Source organism: Ptychodera flava, unplaced genomic scaffold (genome assembly GCF_041260155.1).
Source record: "Ptychodera flava strain L36383 unplaced genomic scaffold, AS_Pfla_20210202 Scaffold_59__1_contigs__length_806204_pilon, whole genome shotgun sequence".
NCBI classification, from domain to species: Eukaryota; Metazoa; Hemichordata; class Enteropneusta; family Ptychoderidae; genus Ptychodera; species Ptychodera flava.
The window spans coordinates 476,584-495,289 of NW_027248381.1; the positions used below are offsets into that span (position 1 = coordinate 476,584).

Genomic DNA, 18,706 nt, shown 5'->3' on the forward strand with positions numbered 1-18,706 from the left:
TCATTGCCTATATACCTTCCAGATCACTGCGTTCTTCCAAAAATAACCTCCTTGCAGTTCAAACAGCATGTACAACTTCTCACCAAAAACATTGTCTATTGCGGGTGTGGACGAATACAACGATCTCCCCAAGCCATCAGGGCTCTGAATCACTGACTAGATTTAAGAACTCATGTAATAACTCACTGTATTCTATTCACTTGTCTGATGCTTGTTTCTCGTAGTTTTTTTTTCGGTTTGTATTTCTGGGCATAATGTGTTTTCAAGTGTTTTTGCCTTTTTCATAAGTTTTTCCTATGCCTATGTGACCACCATAAACATAGATGTTTCATCTGTGGAGTTATCGAGTTTAAAACAAAAAATTAATTATTAATATAAGTATTATATAGAAATAATAATGCGAATAATAATGGGTTCAATTTCCGTGAAAATTTCACCATATGATATCCATTTTTACTGCCCTGTGTTTCCATAGTAACCTATTTGTATTTTAAAATTTCAATTTTTTTCCTAAGTCCATTAAAAGTAATCCCAGTAACTGTGCAAATGCTTTCCTAAGTGTATTTATAACAGCATGAACTCCATGTTCATTTTTGCTTTATGTTGCCATAGTAACCATTTTGGTAACCACAGTTTTTTTATTTAAAACCTTAGAGCCTCGAGAGGGTCTATACGGCTAGTTTTTAATCGGGTTCGAACCCACAACATACGGCATCAGTCGCCTAGTGGAGAGGCCACAGAGAAAACCGCTCGGCTAAATCTCCACTCCCAAAAAAGAGTGGTTCAATAGCCGGCTAAGTTGTTACATGTTTCTGCCTGAGACCGCTCCACACGTTGTAGAGTTCGTGAAGCACTCACACACACATGCTCACTATCACACATCGCACATACAAACTTTATCGAAGTGTAACCATAGACAATTTTTATTTTTATTTTCTTTTCTGATTGTATATATATACTGTGTACAGGTACTATACGTACCTACCTAATACGAATGAGTAACAACCTGTTAGCGAGAGTGGGTACAGCGCCACCAGTGTCAGACTTTCACTGCTGAGAATCTCGCGATATCTGACGAGATTCATTAAAGAGTTTGACTTGCAGACAACTGCACATTTTCTGTGTCTGCCTCATTGATATTTCTTTTCAAGCTTTTGACAGCAGTGAACGTTGTGGTCGAGTAAACTGTAGATGTATACTCTCCTTTATTTTAACAGGGTTTCCCCTTACACTGGCTACATAATTTGGTGCCCAACGTGGGGCCCCGTTGCAAAAGTGTTGCAGTACACAAGCATATGGTGCCCTATGCAGTTTATGTCGCAGTGTTTGACAGGTGATGTATCGAGCATTATCTCCATGGTAACTCAAGTCAACTATTAAAGTGAACCACAAGTTATACGTCGCTGAAGAGAAATAAAGAGGTTTGAACTGAACTGTTGCTGTGCTAGTTGAAAGTACAAGAGAGACTCTGTAAACTATATATTTTGTTTTCTTCTACGATAAATACCTGCTCAATATCTGATTGACATACTTGTGTTTTTACAAGCAATGATGGATACCCCTCCACATACCTGTACACCCAGCGAATTTAGAGCCCTGTTGGACCATACGGTTTATATTAAGGGCATTGCAGGGAGTGCTACATGTGAGGAGTTGAGTGAATTCCTGTCATCTGTCGGTACAGTCAGCCATATTGTCTGGCCAGTCGACCCAGAGTCGGTTAGTCGTAGTGACCATGCTTTCTGTCAGTTTGCTGACAAGGCCACAGCTCAAGAAGCCATTGTGAAACTTAATGGCCGACTGACAATTACTAGGGTGCCGGTCAGTTTGTACGATAGACTCCGATATGAGGCCACACCATCAGCATCTAACACCATACCCAAGGCAATGAGCAGCAATATGACATCCAGACCAGTTGTCACGCCAACCAGGTACACACCCTGTCAAAAGTTGCAGTACGAGAGTGAAGTAACCAATGCTGGTGAAGTCGACCAGGCCGAATTGAACAGCATGATCGAAGTTCTGCGCCCTGTCAGTCGGCAACCTGGTATAGGAGGCAAACCAAAGTACGGTAGCCCAGCGGTGTCATGTCCAGTTACAACTGACAAGTCTACGGTCATGCTACCAGCTGCATTGTTTCAACCACCAAGAATTTCAACTTTTTCTGGTGACCCAAAGAATAAAGGCGACTCAGACTTTGAGTCATGGAAATACGAAATTGAGTGTTTGAAGAGAGATGGAACACACAGCAGGGAGACGCTGGCCACAGCAGTTAGGAAGTCACTGCGCGGAGATGCAGGTAGAGTTGTGATGCACATGGGTTTAGATGTAACAATTGAGGCTATCCTGGAAAAGTTGAGTGAGATATATGGTGTGGTTGAAACTGGTGCTACTCTACTACAGCAATTTTATAACAGCAAACAGGAAGAGAAGGAGACAGTGGCTGGATATGGATGTCGCCTTGAACTGGCAATTAACAAGGCCAAGGAGAGAGGTAGTATAGCAGCAGTGGCGGTGGATGAAGCTCTCAGAACTGTATTTTGGAAGGGTTTGCGTGTTGAACAAGTGAAAAATATTGCCAGACAATGCTATGATAAGGCAACATCGTTTGATGAGTTGCTCCGCATCGCCCACCTAGCAGAACAAGAAGTGAAGGACACATTTGCGTATGCCAAACCTGCACGTGCTGGCATCTCCAATCAGACCATTGTCCCTGAAAAGACAAATGCTGTGAAGGAGGACTCAGTAGTAAAGGAAATTCAGCAACACATGCAGTCTTTGGCAGCCAGACTTGACAGGATGGAGGGTAATGGTACGAGTTCAGACGCTAACCCTCAAGACATGCCCTCACAGCAGGGTCGTGGTAGAGGTAGGCAAAGAGAAAGGAATCTGCCTGAACAAAAGGCAGGCACAAGAAGGAGAGGTAGAAGTCCAGAAGGTACTGGCCGCATCCGGGGATCTGTAATTTGTTACAGATGTGGTCAGGAGGGACACATAGCCAGAGGTTGCCGAAATCCCAAGATGGTGGACAACGTCCCTTCTGTTCCTGAGCAATCTGGTCAGTTAAACCCCCAGCTGCCTCCATCGGCGGGCGGGTGGTAGGCAGAACAATGAGCAAGCCCAAGCAAACGTCATCGTTCACCGTCAATCAGTACTCAACCGCATTGTGGGTGATCCTAATGAAGAAAATGCATTCATTAATGGGGTGTGCTGTCGCAGTTTAATTGACACTGGTTCTCAGGTAACGACGGTCGGTGAATCATTCTACAAGAACAATTTGTCGTCTTGCGAGATACATCCCATTGAAGAGCTGTTAACCATAACAGGAGCACAAGGTCAGGTGGTGGAATTCCTGGGATACATAGAGGCTGAGATCTCTTTTCCAAGAGATGTCTTTGGTACTGATGAGACTTACAGTGTGTTGGTGCTGGTTGTATTGGATACAGCTTACAACCAAGAAGTACCATTGTGTGTTGGCACCAACCTCATTAACTTGTACAGGAAGAGTTCCAGGTTGTGCAAACAAAAGCCTTCATCTGTCCAAAGTTTGAGGGTATCAGCTGCTGTCCAGGATGTTTATAATCACCTTGATGCCAGGGACAATTTCTGTGGTGAAGATTGTAATCTTGGTGTGGTGAGAGCCCAACTGCGGCGCCCAGTTAGAGTCGAACCTAACAGCATTATCAACATTAAATTGGGCCCTCAGGGAGACGGATACATTGTTACTGTTGAACCCAGAGGGACGAGACAGTTTCCAGGTGGTCTTGTTGTCAACCCATCAGCCCTAACTATGAAGTGTACCGGAAAGAAATGTAGGGTACCTGTGCAATTGCAGAACTTTTCTAACAAGACAGTAACTGTGAGGCCAGGGGATGTGATTTGTGAAGTTCATGCTGTTACGTGGGCCGGATCACCTTCAAAATACTAGCTTGGGATTCAGTAACAGATGACGGCCGCCAGACAGGATGGTAATTGTAGTGATCACCTGGGTGCTAATGTATCACTGGGCAGCAATATTGACTTACACCACTTGAGTGCTACTCAATATCAGCTGGCCCAGGAGCTACTAGCGAGGAAGTCTGATGTATTCTTAAAACAAGACAATGATCTTGGTTATTGTACGGCTGTACAACATGAGATACCACTCACTGATACCCACCCTATTCGTGAAAGACATCGCCGCATACCCCCTGCCATGTATGATGAAGTGAGGTCCCTCCTCCAGGGTATGTTGGCAAGTGGGGCCATACGCGAGTCAAGTAGCCCATGGGCAGCCCCCATTGTGCTTGTCAAGAAGAAAGATGGGTCAATTCGCCTATGTGTTGATTACAGAAGGTTGAACGCCAAGACCGTCAAAGTCTTTTATGCCATGCCAAGAATAGAGGAGAGTATGGATGCCTTGAAAGGAGCCAAGTGGTTTTCAACAATTGATTTGAAGAGTGGCTATTGGCAGATTGGAATGGCGGACAAAGATAGACCAAAGACGGCCTTTACCACACCCTTTGGATTCTACGAGTGCAACCGTATGCCATTCCGGTTGACCAATGCTCCAAGCACGTTTCAGAGGCTCATGGAAAAGTGTATGGGAGACTATAATCTAAAGATATGCCTTGTGTATCTGGACGATATAATCATATTCTCATCCACTTTTGAAGAACACCTTCAGCGGCTTGAGGCAGTCTTTGATTGTCTCCAAGACTATGGGCTGAAGGTAAAGGCATCCAATGCCAACTTTTCAAGAGTCAAGTCAAGTACCTTGGGCACATGCTAGGAGATGGCATGGAGACTAATCCGGACAAGGTTGAAGCCCTGAAAACATGGCCTGTTCCGAGGAGTGTCCACGAGGTCAAGTCTTTCTTAGGTTTTGCCAGTTACCATCGTAGGTTCGTCCCAGGTTTTTCAAAGATAGTGAAGCCATTGAATGATTTGACAGCTGGACTCCCATGTAAGCGCAAGGACCGAAGAAGAACCAAACACCCATCACTGCCTGAGTTTGTGTGGACAGACCAATGCCAGACTGCTTTCAATGACATCATTCACAGGTTATCAAACCCACCTGTACTTGCTTATGCTGACTATGGCATCCCATTTGAACTCCACACAGATGCAAGCCTTAATGGTCTAGGTGCTGCTCTATATCAAGAACAAGATGGCAGGAAGAGAGTTGTTGCATATGCGAGTAGGGGTTTGTCTCCGAGTGAAAGAAACTACCCAGCTCACAAGCTTGAGTTTCTAGCCTTAAAGTGGGCAGTAACTGACAAGTTCCACGATTACCTGTATGGGAACTCATTCAAGGTAGTTACTGACAACAACCCTTTAACCTATGTAACAACCAGTGCAAAGTTAGATGCCACTGGTCATCGATGGCTTGCCGCACTTTCAACGTATAACTTCAGTCTTGCTTACCGACCAGGAACAAGAAATGCCGATGCTGATGGTCCATCTCGCCAACCTCGCACTCCTAACCCAGAGACTGACTCTGACTCACTTCAGGATACCCTCAGTCGCTATGAGACAGGAGGAAGTGAAGTGCCATGTGAATCGGTAGAGGCTGTGTGTCAGTCTTATATGACTGCAAGGATTCCCTTGGTAGAGATGGTTGGTTGTTCAAATACAGCAGTACCCGATACCATAGATTGTCCCCCAACACTGCCAGGGAGTGAATCTTTACCCACACTGACTAGGGATGAGTGGGTGGCTGCACAGCAAAGAGACCCCGCCATTCAATGCATCGTCATCCTCAAGGAGAGTGGGAAACTTCCAACCAAACAAAAAGGAAGGCTGAGAGTTCAGAGGTTCAGCGCTATCTCAATGAATGGCAGAGACTCAGTTTCAAGAGCGGTGTTTTGTACAGGAGTTGTATTACAGGTGATGGCAACAAGATGCATCAACTAGTACTCCCTAGGCAGTACAGAGCCATGGTCCTCAAGAGGTCTGCATGATGATGTTGGACATCTTGGTAAGGACAGAACACTAGACTTGGTGAGATCTCGTTTCTTCTGGCCTTACATGGCACATGACATTGAGACTAAGATCAAGTCATGTGAGAGATGTGTGAGAAGGAAGATGCCCCAGGCGCAAGATCAGTTGCTCAATTGGTGAACATCCAGACCAGTCAACCAATGGAATTAGTATGCATGGACTATCTGACCCTAGAAGAATCCAAGGGAGGTATATCTAACATTCTGGTGATCACCGATCACTTCACACGCTATGCAGTTGCAATCCCAACCCAGAACCAGACCGCACAGACTACAGCTAGGCATCTCTTCAACAGCTTCATGGTGCATTATGGGTTTCCAGCCCGGTTACATTCAGACCAGGGAAGAAACTTTGAGTCTGAGGTCATTCGACAACTTTGCCAAATAACAGGAGTCCAGAAGTCAAGAACAACCCCATACCACCCGATGGGCAATGGACAGACAGAGCGTTTTAACCGTAGATTACTTGATATGCTTGGCACCTTGGAGGAGCACCAGAAGAAGGACTGGAAATCATATGTCGGTCCACTCGTGCATGCATACAACTGTACTACCAACGATTCCACTGGTTATGCCCCCTATTATCTAATGTTCGGACGCCATCCCAGATTACCTATCGACGTGTACCTTGGATTGGAACCTGAGGGCGATTTGCCAAATACATATGGTGAATATGCTCAGGACCTCAGAGACCGACTGGATTGTGCATATACGATTGCATCAAAGGCAGCTGCTAAGAAGTCCTCATACAACAAGAAGAGGTATGACAGTAAGGCAAGGGGAGCTGTGTTGGGAGCATGGTGGCCGGGTTTTGATGAAGAATGTTAGCATACGAGGGAAACACAAGATTGCTGACCGATGGGAGAGAGATGTGTATATAGTGGTTTGCAAGACCAATCCTTACCTCCCTGTGTATACAGTCCGGCCAGAGTCTGGGGTTGGAGAGAGAGAACTCTCCATCGCAACCTACTGTTACCATGGTTCTCATTGCCCTGCCCATCTGGGAATCAAAGAGCAGAACCCAAAGAGACTGTTAATTATACAGATCAACAAGCAAGGCAGAAGAATCACAGGATCATAGTACAGTTTCGTCAGACTCGGATGGTGATCAGGATGTTCATTTCGTCCCAGTCTATCATACACCACAGGAGAGGGTACTCGAACCTGAAGAGGCATCAGACCCAGATACTGTGCCCCAAGAGGAGAAACAGGCCATGGTTGCGAAAAGCCCACATCAGTGGTTAGTGGTGTCAGTCCACCAGGGACTACTTCAGATACACTTCCGATTGAGAATCCCTCACTACCAGAAGTACAATGTGTTGTTGAGAACGAAGTACAAGAGAGAATGCTGAGCCACACAAGGAGTTTGAAATTCAGGAAAAAGTACACTTCGAACCCATGCAAGAAGTGGAAGGGGAACCCTTAAGGAGATCAAAGCGGACAATACGACCACCAGATCGCCTGAATCTTATGCAGGTTTGCAGTAAGCCAGAGTGGATGGTCAAAGCAGATTACCTCACATCTGTGAAGTTTAATGCCCAAGGTGACTCTGCAGAACGTCTTTGTGCCGCGTTGAATGACATTGTATCGAACGGTTAATCCCTGACTGAATTTTCTAGTGAATATCGGGACGATATTCCAGAGAGCAGGGGAGTGTGTAACCATAGACAATTTTTATTTTTATTTTCTTTTCTGATTGTATATATATACTGTGTACAGGTACTATACGTACCTACCTAATACGAATGAGTAACCTGTTAGCGAGATTGGGTACAGCGCCACCAGTGTCAGACTTTAACTGCTGAGAGTCTCGCGATATCTGACGAGATTCATTAAAGAGTTTGACTTGCAGACAACTGCACATTTTCTGTGTCTGCCTCATTGATATTTCTTTTCAAGCTTTTGACAGCAGTGAACGTTGTGGTCGAGTAAACTGTAGATGTATACTCTCCTTTATTTTAACAGGTATGTTTGTTATAATATTTCAGTGATTTTGCCGAGTTTTGCTCAGTTGAAAGTTTGGATGAGATCGCCGCCCATGAGGAGACGCGCCATGTGTTTCATGAGCTATTTTTAGCGACTGTGCAAGTGAACTTCTGATGTGTCGATCGATGCGTCTAAAGACTTATATATAGTTCTCAGTCATTGAAACGGGACAAGTGGCTCCGGCGATAGATGTAAACAAATCGTCTCCAGTGTTGTTAAAGTATCATAGCTCATTTCTGCTAGTTATTGAGAAAAGGCCTTGTAGTTTAGTGTAGTAGTGAACGTTGATTCTGATCAGCTGTTCGGTTTTTCATGTATGTGTTGAAACAGTACGCCAAAGTTTTCATGGCGTTGCCTTGTTGTAAGAGATCATTGATTTTCGAGATTCATTAAAGAGTTTGACTTGCAGACAACTGCACATTTTCTGTGTCTGCCTCATTGATATTTCTTTTCAAGCTTTTGACAGCAGTGAACGTTGTGGTCAAGTAAACTGTAGATGTATACTCTACTTTATTTTAACAGGGTTTCCCCTTACACTGGCTACAGAAGCGAAGCAACGAATACATAACTTTAACCGGGCGAACGATAACCTCGGGGACAATTCTGTCCACCAGCAGAGCTACAAACCCAGAGTAGAAAATACGGCTAGTTTTCAATCGGGTTCAAACCCACAACATACGGCATCAGTCGCCTAGCGTAGAGGCCACAGAGAGAACCGCTCGGCTAATTCTCCACCCCCAAAAAATAGTGGTTCAATAGCCGGCTAAGTTAAAACATAATTCACTGTTTTTTATTTATTTTATTTATTTGTAAGTAACAACTTTTAACATCTTTTCTATAATAATAATAATAATAATAATAATAATTGTAATTTCTTTGCCGTCATTCTAGAAAGAATAATAAAGATAATGTATATTGGGGCAATTCTGGTCAAAATTATGTTTTCCGTTCATTTTAGTGTGTTAGAATTAATTTTACATATACTAGAAATAATTTTTCAAGCATTCGAAAGCATTTTCGAAAGCCTTTTCGAGATTTGATTCGTTCTGTTTGTTTTTGTCGGTCTTCACATAGATACTAAAGCAAGAGGACTTTCCATCTGATTCAGAAAGTCTCACAAGTACAACAGGAAATAATTGTTCTGGTACAAAAGAAGACAGTCCTATGAAAGTGAGTAAACAGCGTATAAATATGCATTTACTTTTACATGTGATTTTGATTTAACATGTTATCCTTTAAATTGTAGAAGTTATAACCACATCTGGATTCTGTTTATGACCACAGCCAATATCACATATTCTGCACCAATAAGTGAGTAACAAAGAACAATAACACACTGTCGTACAGCCGCAATTACAAATCCTCTTTATAAACGCCCCCTTTTATCACTCGCTCATTTCAGAGTCATCGTCGCACCCGTGCAACAAGCGATTCTGAGAAACCTTTAATAAATGATGGAAAAGGCAGTGATGATGCAAGTCTTCAACCGGTATGAACCAGACATCATGGCTGCTAGAATCTAAATCGATATGAAGATTACCACCGTCCAAGAAACAATGAAACGTTTAACCCACACAATTTATTTTTAATGCCAGTCTACATAATCATGCAAAATATATTGATATCCGGTCTGGTGCGATCCAGGTCTTTTTCGCACCCTAGCAGTTTTTCAAAGTATTCGTGCATCTGGTTGATAAAGAGTTGTGCTCTTTTAAATCGTCAAAGAAAGCATTTACTAGTAGCAAACCACCCTAATGTAGCCTAATATATTGTAGTACCAATTGGTTTAGAAGCTTCCCCATGTCGAATCTGATGCGAGACCTATTTGGCTTGTATTTATTTTTATGTTTACGTTGCCATTGGCAAATGGATGATTGTGGTAGTAGAAGTCAAGTGTTGGTAAATCGAATATGCATGTTGCGCAGGACCTTTGATACAAATTATGTAGGCAGTAGATACTTATCAAACATCTCTGTACTTCCCTCTCTGTTTAAGAGTCAATGCACGGGGAAGCACCGACCTCTAACTTTCGATGACAGTTAAAAATCGAGGTAATTTTTGTTTATCGTTTCATTAAGAGCCTCTGCTTATTGTAGTATCCCTCAGTAATGTAATTGGGGAAAGTGTTCTTTCGATAAAGCCGAGTAATCTCCATTCTATTATTAATTTCATTCTTCAGTCACAAGGATGTTCCAGTGTTACTAAAGTATCTGAACCACGTGGATCAATAATAAAATTCGATGCTGAAAATGAGCAAATTGATTTGAGTTCTTCAAGTTCAAATGAAGAAGTGACGCCCTTCATATCCCCTATGACACAAGGTTATCAGAAAGCATGGGAATTATCACACGACGACTTAGACTTTTCACCTGGCACGATACTTGGAAAGGGAGAGTTTGGGCTTGTGCTTAAAGCCAAACTTTGTGACACCAACAAAAATAATAGTACAGAGGTAGCAGTCAAATGCTTAAAAGGTGAGAAACAGGCAGTCCTGGTCATATTCATTGTGTGTTTCCGATATATTGTCAACTCTCTCACAGCCTTTGGTCCGCTCTACTGCATAAAACCTCTTGCTGACTCTTGTGTATTTCAACAGTCTGCTCGGCCAACCAAAAGGTCAAAGTTCGGCAAAACCACTTTTGCTCTGCCACCCTATTCAGCTGGGCTCTGGCAATGGAGCCGTCATTTTCTACTGGGAGCTTGAGGGGTTTGTGGAATGTATAAATTAATGACCCCTTCAATTATGTGTTCCAGAATATACCCTCTCAATCCATCAAAATTAATATGTGACGACCTCAACTAAGACTCATGAGAACAATATTTTCATGGTGGAATCCTACCCTTTACACGGTGGTATAACCTCACCACCGTTCTGTTAAAGTGCAATGCCAACCCTGAGTTACAGTTTGCCGACCAATATTTGCTAAAATCTTTATAATCAACATAAAAAATGCATCTTTTATATTACATCGTCATGTTTGAGTGAAATTTCAATATCATTCAATACCATATTTCCGGTACAAACAAACAGACAGACATACAGACACTCACACATACACGCACACACAGATATATATATATATATATATATATATATATATATATATATATATATATATATATATATATATATTACACTGTAATACTTACAAAGACATTCATTATTGTTGTTATTGTTATTGTGTCATAGTTCTTGTCTCTATGATTGTAAATACGTATCAATCAATTTGGTTGTTATTACAATAGTTTCTTATAAATTTCTTCAAAGTATGAGCCCCTTTAACTGCAGTTTATAAGATACAGTCAATCTCATTTCCAAAGTCCTCTCCCTGTAATAATGAGGGCTTTCCGTGCTAAAAATTAGTGTACTAGTGCGCAAACGAGAGGTGCGAAATGGTCAAGAAACAGTCGTACTTCTTAGACGAAAAAAGTTGTTGTTCATATGTCTGTTTAAGTGGTTTGGTTTCATAATCAAATACGTAAAGTACTTTTCAATCCTCCTATTAGGCGATAGTGCCTGTTATTATGCAAACATTTCCGTCCATTTTACGATGAAAATCTCTCAAGCTGCAAAACGCTATTGGCAAAAGTGTTATTTTAATCGACTAGTATCAGGGATTTTACAACATTAACACAGCAGTCCTTGGTGTAGTCGTGTTTATATTTAATCAGCTACATGATCCCCAAACATTTCCGTCCATTTTACGATGAAAATCTCTCAAGCTGCAAAACGCTATTGGCAAAAGTGTTATTTTAATCGACTAGTATCAGGGATTTTACAACATTAACACAGCAGTCCTTGGTGTAGTCTTGTTTATATTTAATCAGCTACATGATCTAAGTTCCACAACACATCACGGCTACTCCACACACGTGAGACAGAGAAACATAAACAAATCACGACACTTTGCAATGTTATTGCCATATGCTTCTTCTTTATTCCTGATGATTTACAATAAAGCTTGTGTTTGAATACAGAACATGCTTGGTTTAATATTCATAAAACGTCATTTATTAAATGTTGGAAAAAATCTTCAGTAGATTTTCTGACGGTCATATCATTACAATGGAAACACAACCCTAACAATGAACTAGTATTAACCCTAGTAATGAACTGTCACACTTACTTGCCTTTAATTGTTGAAAAGAAATTGAATCTGCTAAACACTGTTTTATTGAGCATATCACTCAAACCTGCCTTTCATTTTGCTATACTTGTCTTACATGCAATAAAATCTTGATTAATAACATTTTGTGCAATAAAATCTTGATTAATAACATTTTGTGCTTAACAAAACGTTTGGAAGCAATGGCTCCGTTAACTGTAGCTGTTACCTTCAGAATCCTGTCAAGATAGATATTAGTGGAATGCCACCAAAAAGTGCAAAAACAATTACTTTGTGTCAGTTGATGTCTTGTATAGAAGAAATATGATTTCAAAGAGCTATGTCTTTATTTTGCTTGGCTCTTGCACGAGCGGTGTATGGTGGTCAGGCAGTACCTGCAGCTACACCATTAAACCAACACATATCAATGTTTTGGTAGGATACATTCATCTACTCGGAAAGTTATATTTCACATTCAAACAATGACACTATGTGCACCATTTGTAAACTTGTACCCACTATTTTTTGCTATACACTGAGCTGAATGACAAAAGGGATGATTTCGATTTTAAAATTGTAAATTTTACCTAATTGTTTAGAAATATTCCGTCTGCACCACCCTATTCTAATCAAGTACATGTATGTAAATTACCTCATGTCTATATTTGCACTGATATTGCTCGTTTTATATTGGGAACAGAGTATTTATAGTTTTCTCGTAGACTCCCATGTATAGTGGATCCACATTTTTGGTTAAATTCAAAACTCTAATTTCTTATACACGTTCGCACTTGTATACATTCATTTCAACCATCCAATGTTTATGGACATTTCAACCATCGAATGTTTATGCACACTGTCAGGTATAATAGTTTTGTCATAGACAACATAGTATAATATATACATATTTTTGTAAAACTTCAAAATGAAATTTTAAGTACCAAAATGCACTTGTTGTAATCTTATTCTAATGGGGTATATTTCTATAAATTATAAATCGTCTTACAAATGAACAAATATTGCTAGTTTTATTTGCAAAAAAGTTCGTTTTAATATATATGTACAATAATGTATAGTAAATCAACATTTTGATTAAATCAAAAATTAAATTTCTTGTACCCATATGTACTTTTTGCCACCAAATTCGAGTACAAGGACTAGTTCCAATATTTGCCCCTCGGGCGCCGTCTAATTGTACTGAGAATTTTTAGTTTTACTAATATTTTTCCTTGCGCAGGGATAAAAAAGTTTTTAGCAGTCATTTGTACCGCCTGCAGTTGCAGTTTTAAATATGACTTTGTCTGATTCCGTCCGAAAGCCAGAGCAACCAGCATTTAAGTGGTAAATTTTAATCCAGAGCTGTGTTCGTTTGTAGAGCTGTATTTGTATGCGTTGTTCGTATTTGATTTTTATATCGGTCATGATTTTTAAGACAACTTTTCATGTTATTATGGACAATAAAGTTTATTTTATTTTATCTTATCCTATATCTTATCTCACATTCTTTATAATTTATGAAAAAGCACAGATATAGATAACTTGTCATAATAGACTCCTATGTATAATGATTTGATGTATGACGTAAAATATATCAGCCACAACTTAGTTTATAATACTTGTCCAAAAATTTGTGAGCCTTCCAAAAAGATATGCATGAAATGTCATGACCCTTTCAAAATGCCTTCTAGGAAATGTGAGACACATAAAAAAAAAAACGACCTTCCACTGTAATCTCTGCCCAGTCCCCTGTCACATTACATTAATGTATACCATATTTTTACAGTCAGCATTGTTATTGTTTAAAATTCAATTCAGTCCGCACAAGAATTCATTTGTCAACAATAACAATAGTCATTACACGTGTGCAGGCTTTGTTGACACGAAGAATACTTGTCATATGAATATGCTATAGGGGGTTTGACAGGAAACAGTATTTCATACACAGGACAACAAAACTATAAGTATGACCAAATATTACAGCAAATGTCCCGTTGATATCTTTGCTCTTAAGATACCAAAACCATCAGTTATATCAAGGTTGTGCACACATTTCAACCTTTTCAATTTGGAGGGGAGGGGCAGGGTCACGTTTTAGAAAGGGACACCGGAGGAAGGGTGATATTTTTGAAGGGGGTACCAGCGGGAGTGTCATGTTTTACATAATTGCCCACGCTCAATTTCCTTCGGCCCACCCCTCGTTATAACTGGAGGCTCCCTTAGACCTCGACTTAAAACAAGCTTGGACCCTTCTTTCACTCTGTCCAGTTTACTACAGAAATATAGTATGCAATCTTTACTCGTAGGGAATCCAGGAATACACGAAAATATGATGAAATAGCGCTTACTTCGAATTACAAGATGGCACCGGCTGAGATAGATATAAAACTAAATGTTCACACACTTATACTTACAGCGATAAAAAGACGACATTTCAAAAATAATGAAACTCAATGCATAATAACTGTAATGAAATTCAAAGAGTTAAGTGAAAAGCTGTTATAGTTTATGTAAAGCAACTGCTAATACGACATCGTTCTTCTTAACTTTCTAAGTATTGCCGAAAAGTCGTCCCAAGTATAATTAAAAGCGGATTACTATCGATACCTTATCACTGAAATAGTTACACCCCTGGCCACTTTGGTGTTGATCAAGCCTACTTGATACACACAGAAATTCTGCTTGTATAAAAACAAAACTGACCCTGTCAAAGGCTGTAAATGAGAGCTAAACGATACCACTTCCTTTCATGAATGCCTCTACGCAATAATTAGTCCATTGAGGCAACACATTTTTATGAGCTCACTGCTATAGCATCAAGCAAACTTGTGTTTCCCATGCAGACAGTGTATCTGGAGAAATTGAAATAAATAAGACTTGCATATGGGCCAGTGTATGGTAATGTTAGATTGTATCTTCATCTTGAACACAGGGTGTCAATCGCAAACTTTCATTTACAACCCCAGATAGAGCTGGATTTGCCCTTGTACAAACAGAATTTCTAACTGCATCAAGTTAGCTTAATCAACAGTAAAGTGGCCACGGGTGTAATAACAAAGAGCAACATATATACGCTTATAATTAAAACTGTTGCTTCATCACACCAAAGCCACGAAAAACATGAATGGTGCCATGGGAACCCAACACTCCTTTTGATGTAACTAGACCCCCCCCCAATATTTTTGTTTCTTTTCAATTTGAAAAAAAATACGAGAGCTTCCCGTTTCATTTCTAAAGGGGTGAAGCGCTGTGCACCAAGAGTATAAAATGGCAGTTCAAACTGACTTCTCTACATTAGCTAATTAATTTGAAACGCGCACAAGTACTGGCTGGTACAGAATTTTTCACCTGCGGCAAGTTACTGATTGATAAACGTTACTGTCGCACTAACTATTAGGTTAACTATCACGGTTTGAGAAAGCGAGAGAGAGAGAGCGAGCGAATGCGTTACAGATACACGTCCCTGGTAGCTCGTATCATGACTTTATCTATCTATCTATCTATCTATCTATCTATCTATCTATCTATCTATCTATCTATCTATCTATCTATCTATCTATCTATCTATCTATCTATCTATATATATATATATATATATATATATATATATATATATATATATAACGTATACTATGACGTCGAACAGAGAAAAAATAACATGGGATGATATATATATATATATATATATATATATATATATATATATATATATATATATATATACATATATATATAATCCCATGTTATTTTTCTCTGTTCGACGTCATAGTATACGAGTTTTTTTCGCGGAACCGTGCAGCTTCGAGTCTTCTTATTTTTCTCTTGACGTAGATGGATCAAAATTATATTGTAACAAATTGCGTGAATATCGTCGCGATTTGTGTTTCATTAACAAGGATTACTTTCATTTAATGAGTAATGCGGCCCGTCTCCCAGGAGATACTTTCATTCATAAATCCCATTAAGTTGAAATTTTGATACATCAAATGGTATCTCCACTAATCAAAAATACGGATTCCGTCAGGTGAACGTGCCAATCGTTGTTTCCCGCTGTACCGAAGCCAAGGCAAGTCGGCCATCGTCGGACATAGCTTTTAGATTTATGACGTAAATGCAACGGCACGATCGAAACAGTAATTATCATTCTCAGAGATGCCGTTACTTTTGAAAATATCACACAAGCTTACGACCTTTGCGAGTGCGAAAGATTCCGTTCGATGACACATATAAGCTTAGTACCTTATTGTATCATGTTGCCACAACTTCACCGGTCTCCTTGCGGTGTCAACTCGTCAAACCCGATCTCGGTCGTCAATGTTTTTGTCTTGCGGACTTTGATGTTTGTAGCGATAAATATCTCGCTCCTAGATACATCCGAATTTTGTTGCTTGACGGAAACTCTGTTCTGTTGTGAGAGATGTCTGAGTCAACTTTCGAAATGCAGCTGATTCCTCAGAGATGCACTGCTAGACAGCTAATTTATTCGCTACAGCCTAACGCTGCAGGTTTGATTCCAAGTGAGAATTTACGGAACTTTTTCTGTGATGAGAGAAATTATCAATGTTCGTCGAATGAATTTATGCTTTTGTCCCCTATGTCGCTTTCCCGAAGATTATACGGTACTCATTTATCCAGTTAGACGTACGTTGAGGTGTAGCTTTCGGGTTTATCGCCAGTCGGGATAGCTAGGTATGACGTCAACATTGAGCCTTACCACTAGACTTGAGCCGCGAGTTATTACACGGCTGACAGTATCCCCATTTGATTCTCGGGAATAGCTATACATGTAACTTTAGCGACTCGAAGTTTCGTTGGACTTGCCTTCTTTGTTTCCATATCTAGATTTGTCGGGTCACCTTTTTGTAGAAATGCCATGAGAGCACAGCATCAATCACGACAAATCGGTCTGTGTCGCAACATGCATGAACAAACGGTACTTTTCAGGAAAAAAGTTCCGGTTGATGACTTACAACAGGGGTAATATGGATTTCTTATCTGTGCTGGTGTACTTCACACAGGTGGAGATACGGGCCAGGTCATGTGATATATATATATATATATATAGAGAGAGAGAGAGAGAGAGAGAGAGAGAGAGAGAGAGAGAGAGAGAGAATTGAGATGGGAAATGACAAGCGCTGTGCCAACCAAAAGCGTACACTCTGTGTGTCATCGAGCGGAATCTTTCGGGCTCGTCAAGGTCGTAAATTTGTGACATTTTTAAAAGCCACCACATCTCTAGAAATGAGAACTACTGTTTCGATCGTGCCGTTGCCTTTAGGGACCGTTAAGTTTTACGGCCTGCGGGGCAGCAAAATCTTGTCGCCGGTGTTCAAAAAATATAGACCCCCCTCCCCCGCTTGCATTTTTCTTGCAAAAAAGATGAACCCCCCCCCCTTTGTCAGACGAAAAAAATTGATGACCCCCCCCCCCCCCCCCCCGTACGGCTGAACAATAACCAAAACCCATTGTCAAATTTACCGGCGCGGATTGGATTTGAACTCCGGTACGGGGCGCACTTTATTCGTGTAGCAGAGATGCCAGTGAAACTAATTATCAGCCACATCCATGCAAACGTCTGTTAATTAGGACAACTGTAAGGCAATTTTTAACTTCATTTCCATAGACAACTTATGTCCGTGGACATTGTATAAAGTAATCTTTATGGAGTGGTTCGCCAAATGCAGCCCTCCGGTTAAGAGGGACATACGCCATTACACAAAGTAAACTTCCTGTAGTGGGTCGCAAAAAGCGGCCCGCCGGTCAAGAGGGTCGATCGTGGCCATGGCATAAAGTGAACTTTATTGTAGGTATTATGTTTTTGAAAATGTGGTGAACCCACTTTCCTACCAGTGAAAAAGCGATGACTCCCCCTTTGCGTATTCCAAAATTACGATGACCCCCCCCCCCTGGATTTTGCCGGCCTCCTCCGGCCGCAAAAATTGAACGGTCCCTTACTTCAAAAATATATTTGTAACATAAAAGGAAAGGATCCTTTTACTTTAATTGTCTGATGATTGCAGGATGAATAAAACTTAAGTAACAGACATTATTACTTTGTATTTGATTTAATTTGGAACTTACGTAACAGATATCATTAGATTGTACTTGAATTAATTTGTATTTTATATATATATATATATATATATATATATATATATATATATATATATATATATATATTGATATATATATGTATATAATTTGTATTTTATTATATATGAATTGTATACACACACACCATATATATATATATATATATATATATATATATATATATATATATATATATATATATATATATATATATATATATATATATATATATATATATATATATATGTATATCAACCTATTGGTTACATCCATTTAGTGTATCTTATGTTGTTGGTGATGTCCGGTCATATTGAAAGCAACCCTGGCTCAAACAAAAAACTATACCCTCTGACAGAAGACCTTCGAAGCAAAAGTAATTTCAAATGAACATATGCAGCTGCTTAAAGGGAAGAATTATAATTTGTTGACAAAATACGAGAATGTGCAATATGAGCTCTTACTTGCCCAGAAAGATGGGATGATAAGAATAAAATGGTAAAATTGACGATCTTTTATGATGAACATGCTCTTCAATAAAACTAC

At 40.0% G+C, this 18,706-nt stretch overlaps 1 protein-coding gene across 1 annotated transcript in view; it reads left to right on the top strand.

Moving 5' to 3' along the window:
- Positions 1–18,706, top strand: part of LOC139128562 (tyrosine kinase receptor Cad96Ca-like) — a 66,716-nt gene that overhangs the window by 28,017 nt on the left and 19,993 nt on the right. The window contains exons 5-7 of the mRNA XM_070694320.1: positions 9,042–9,137; positions 9,370–9,456; positions 10,147–10,441. Coding sequence (XP_070550421.1) covers positions 9,042–9,137; positions 9,370–9,456; positions 10,147–10,441 — 478 coding nt within the window. The remainder of the gene's footprint in view (positions 1–9,041; positions 9,138–9,369; positions 9,457–10,146; positions 10,442–18,706) is intronic.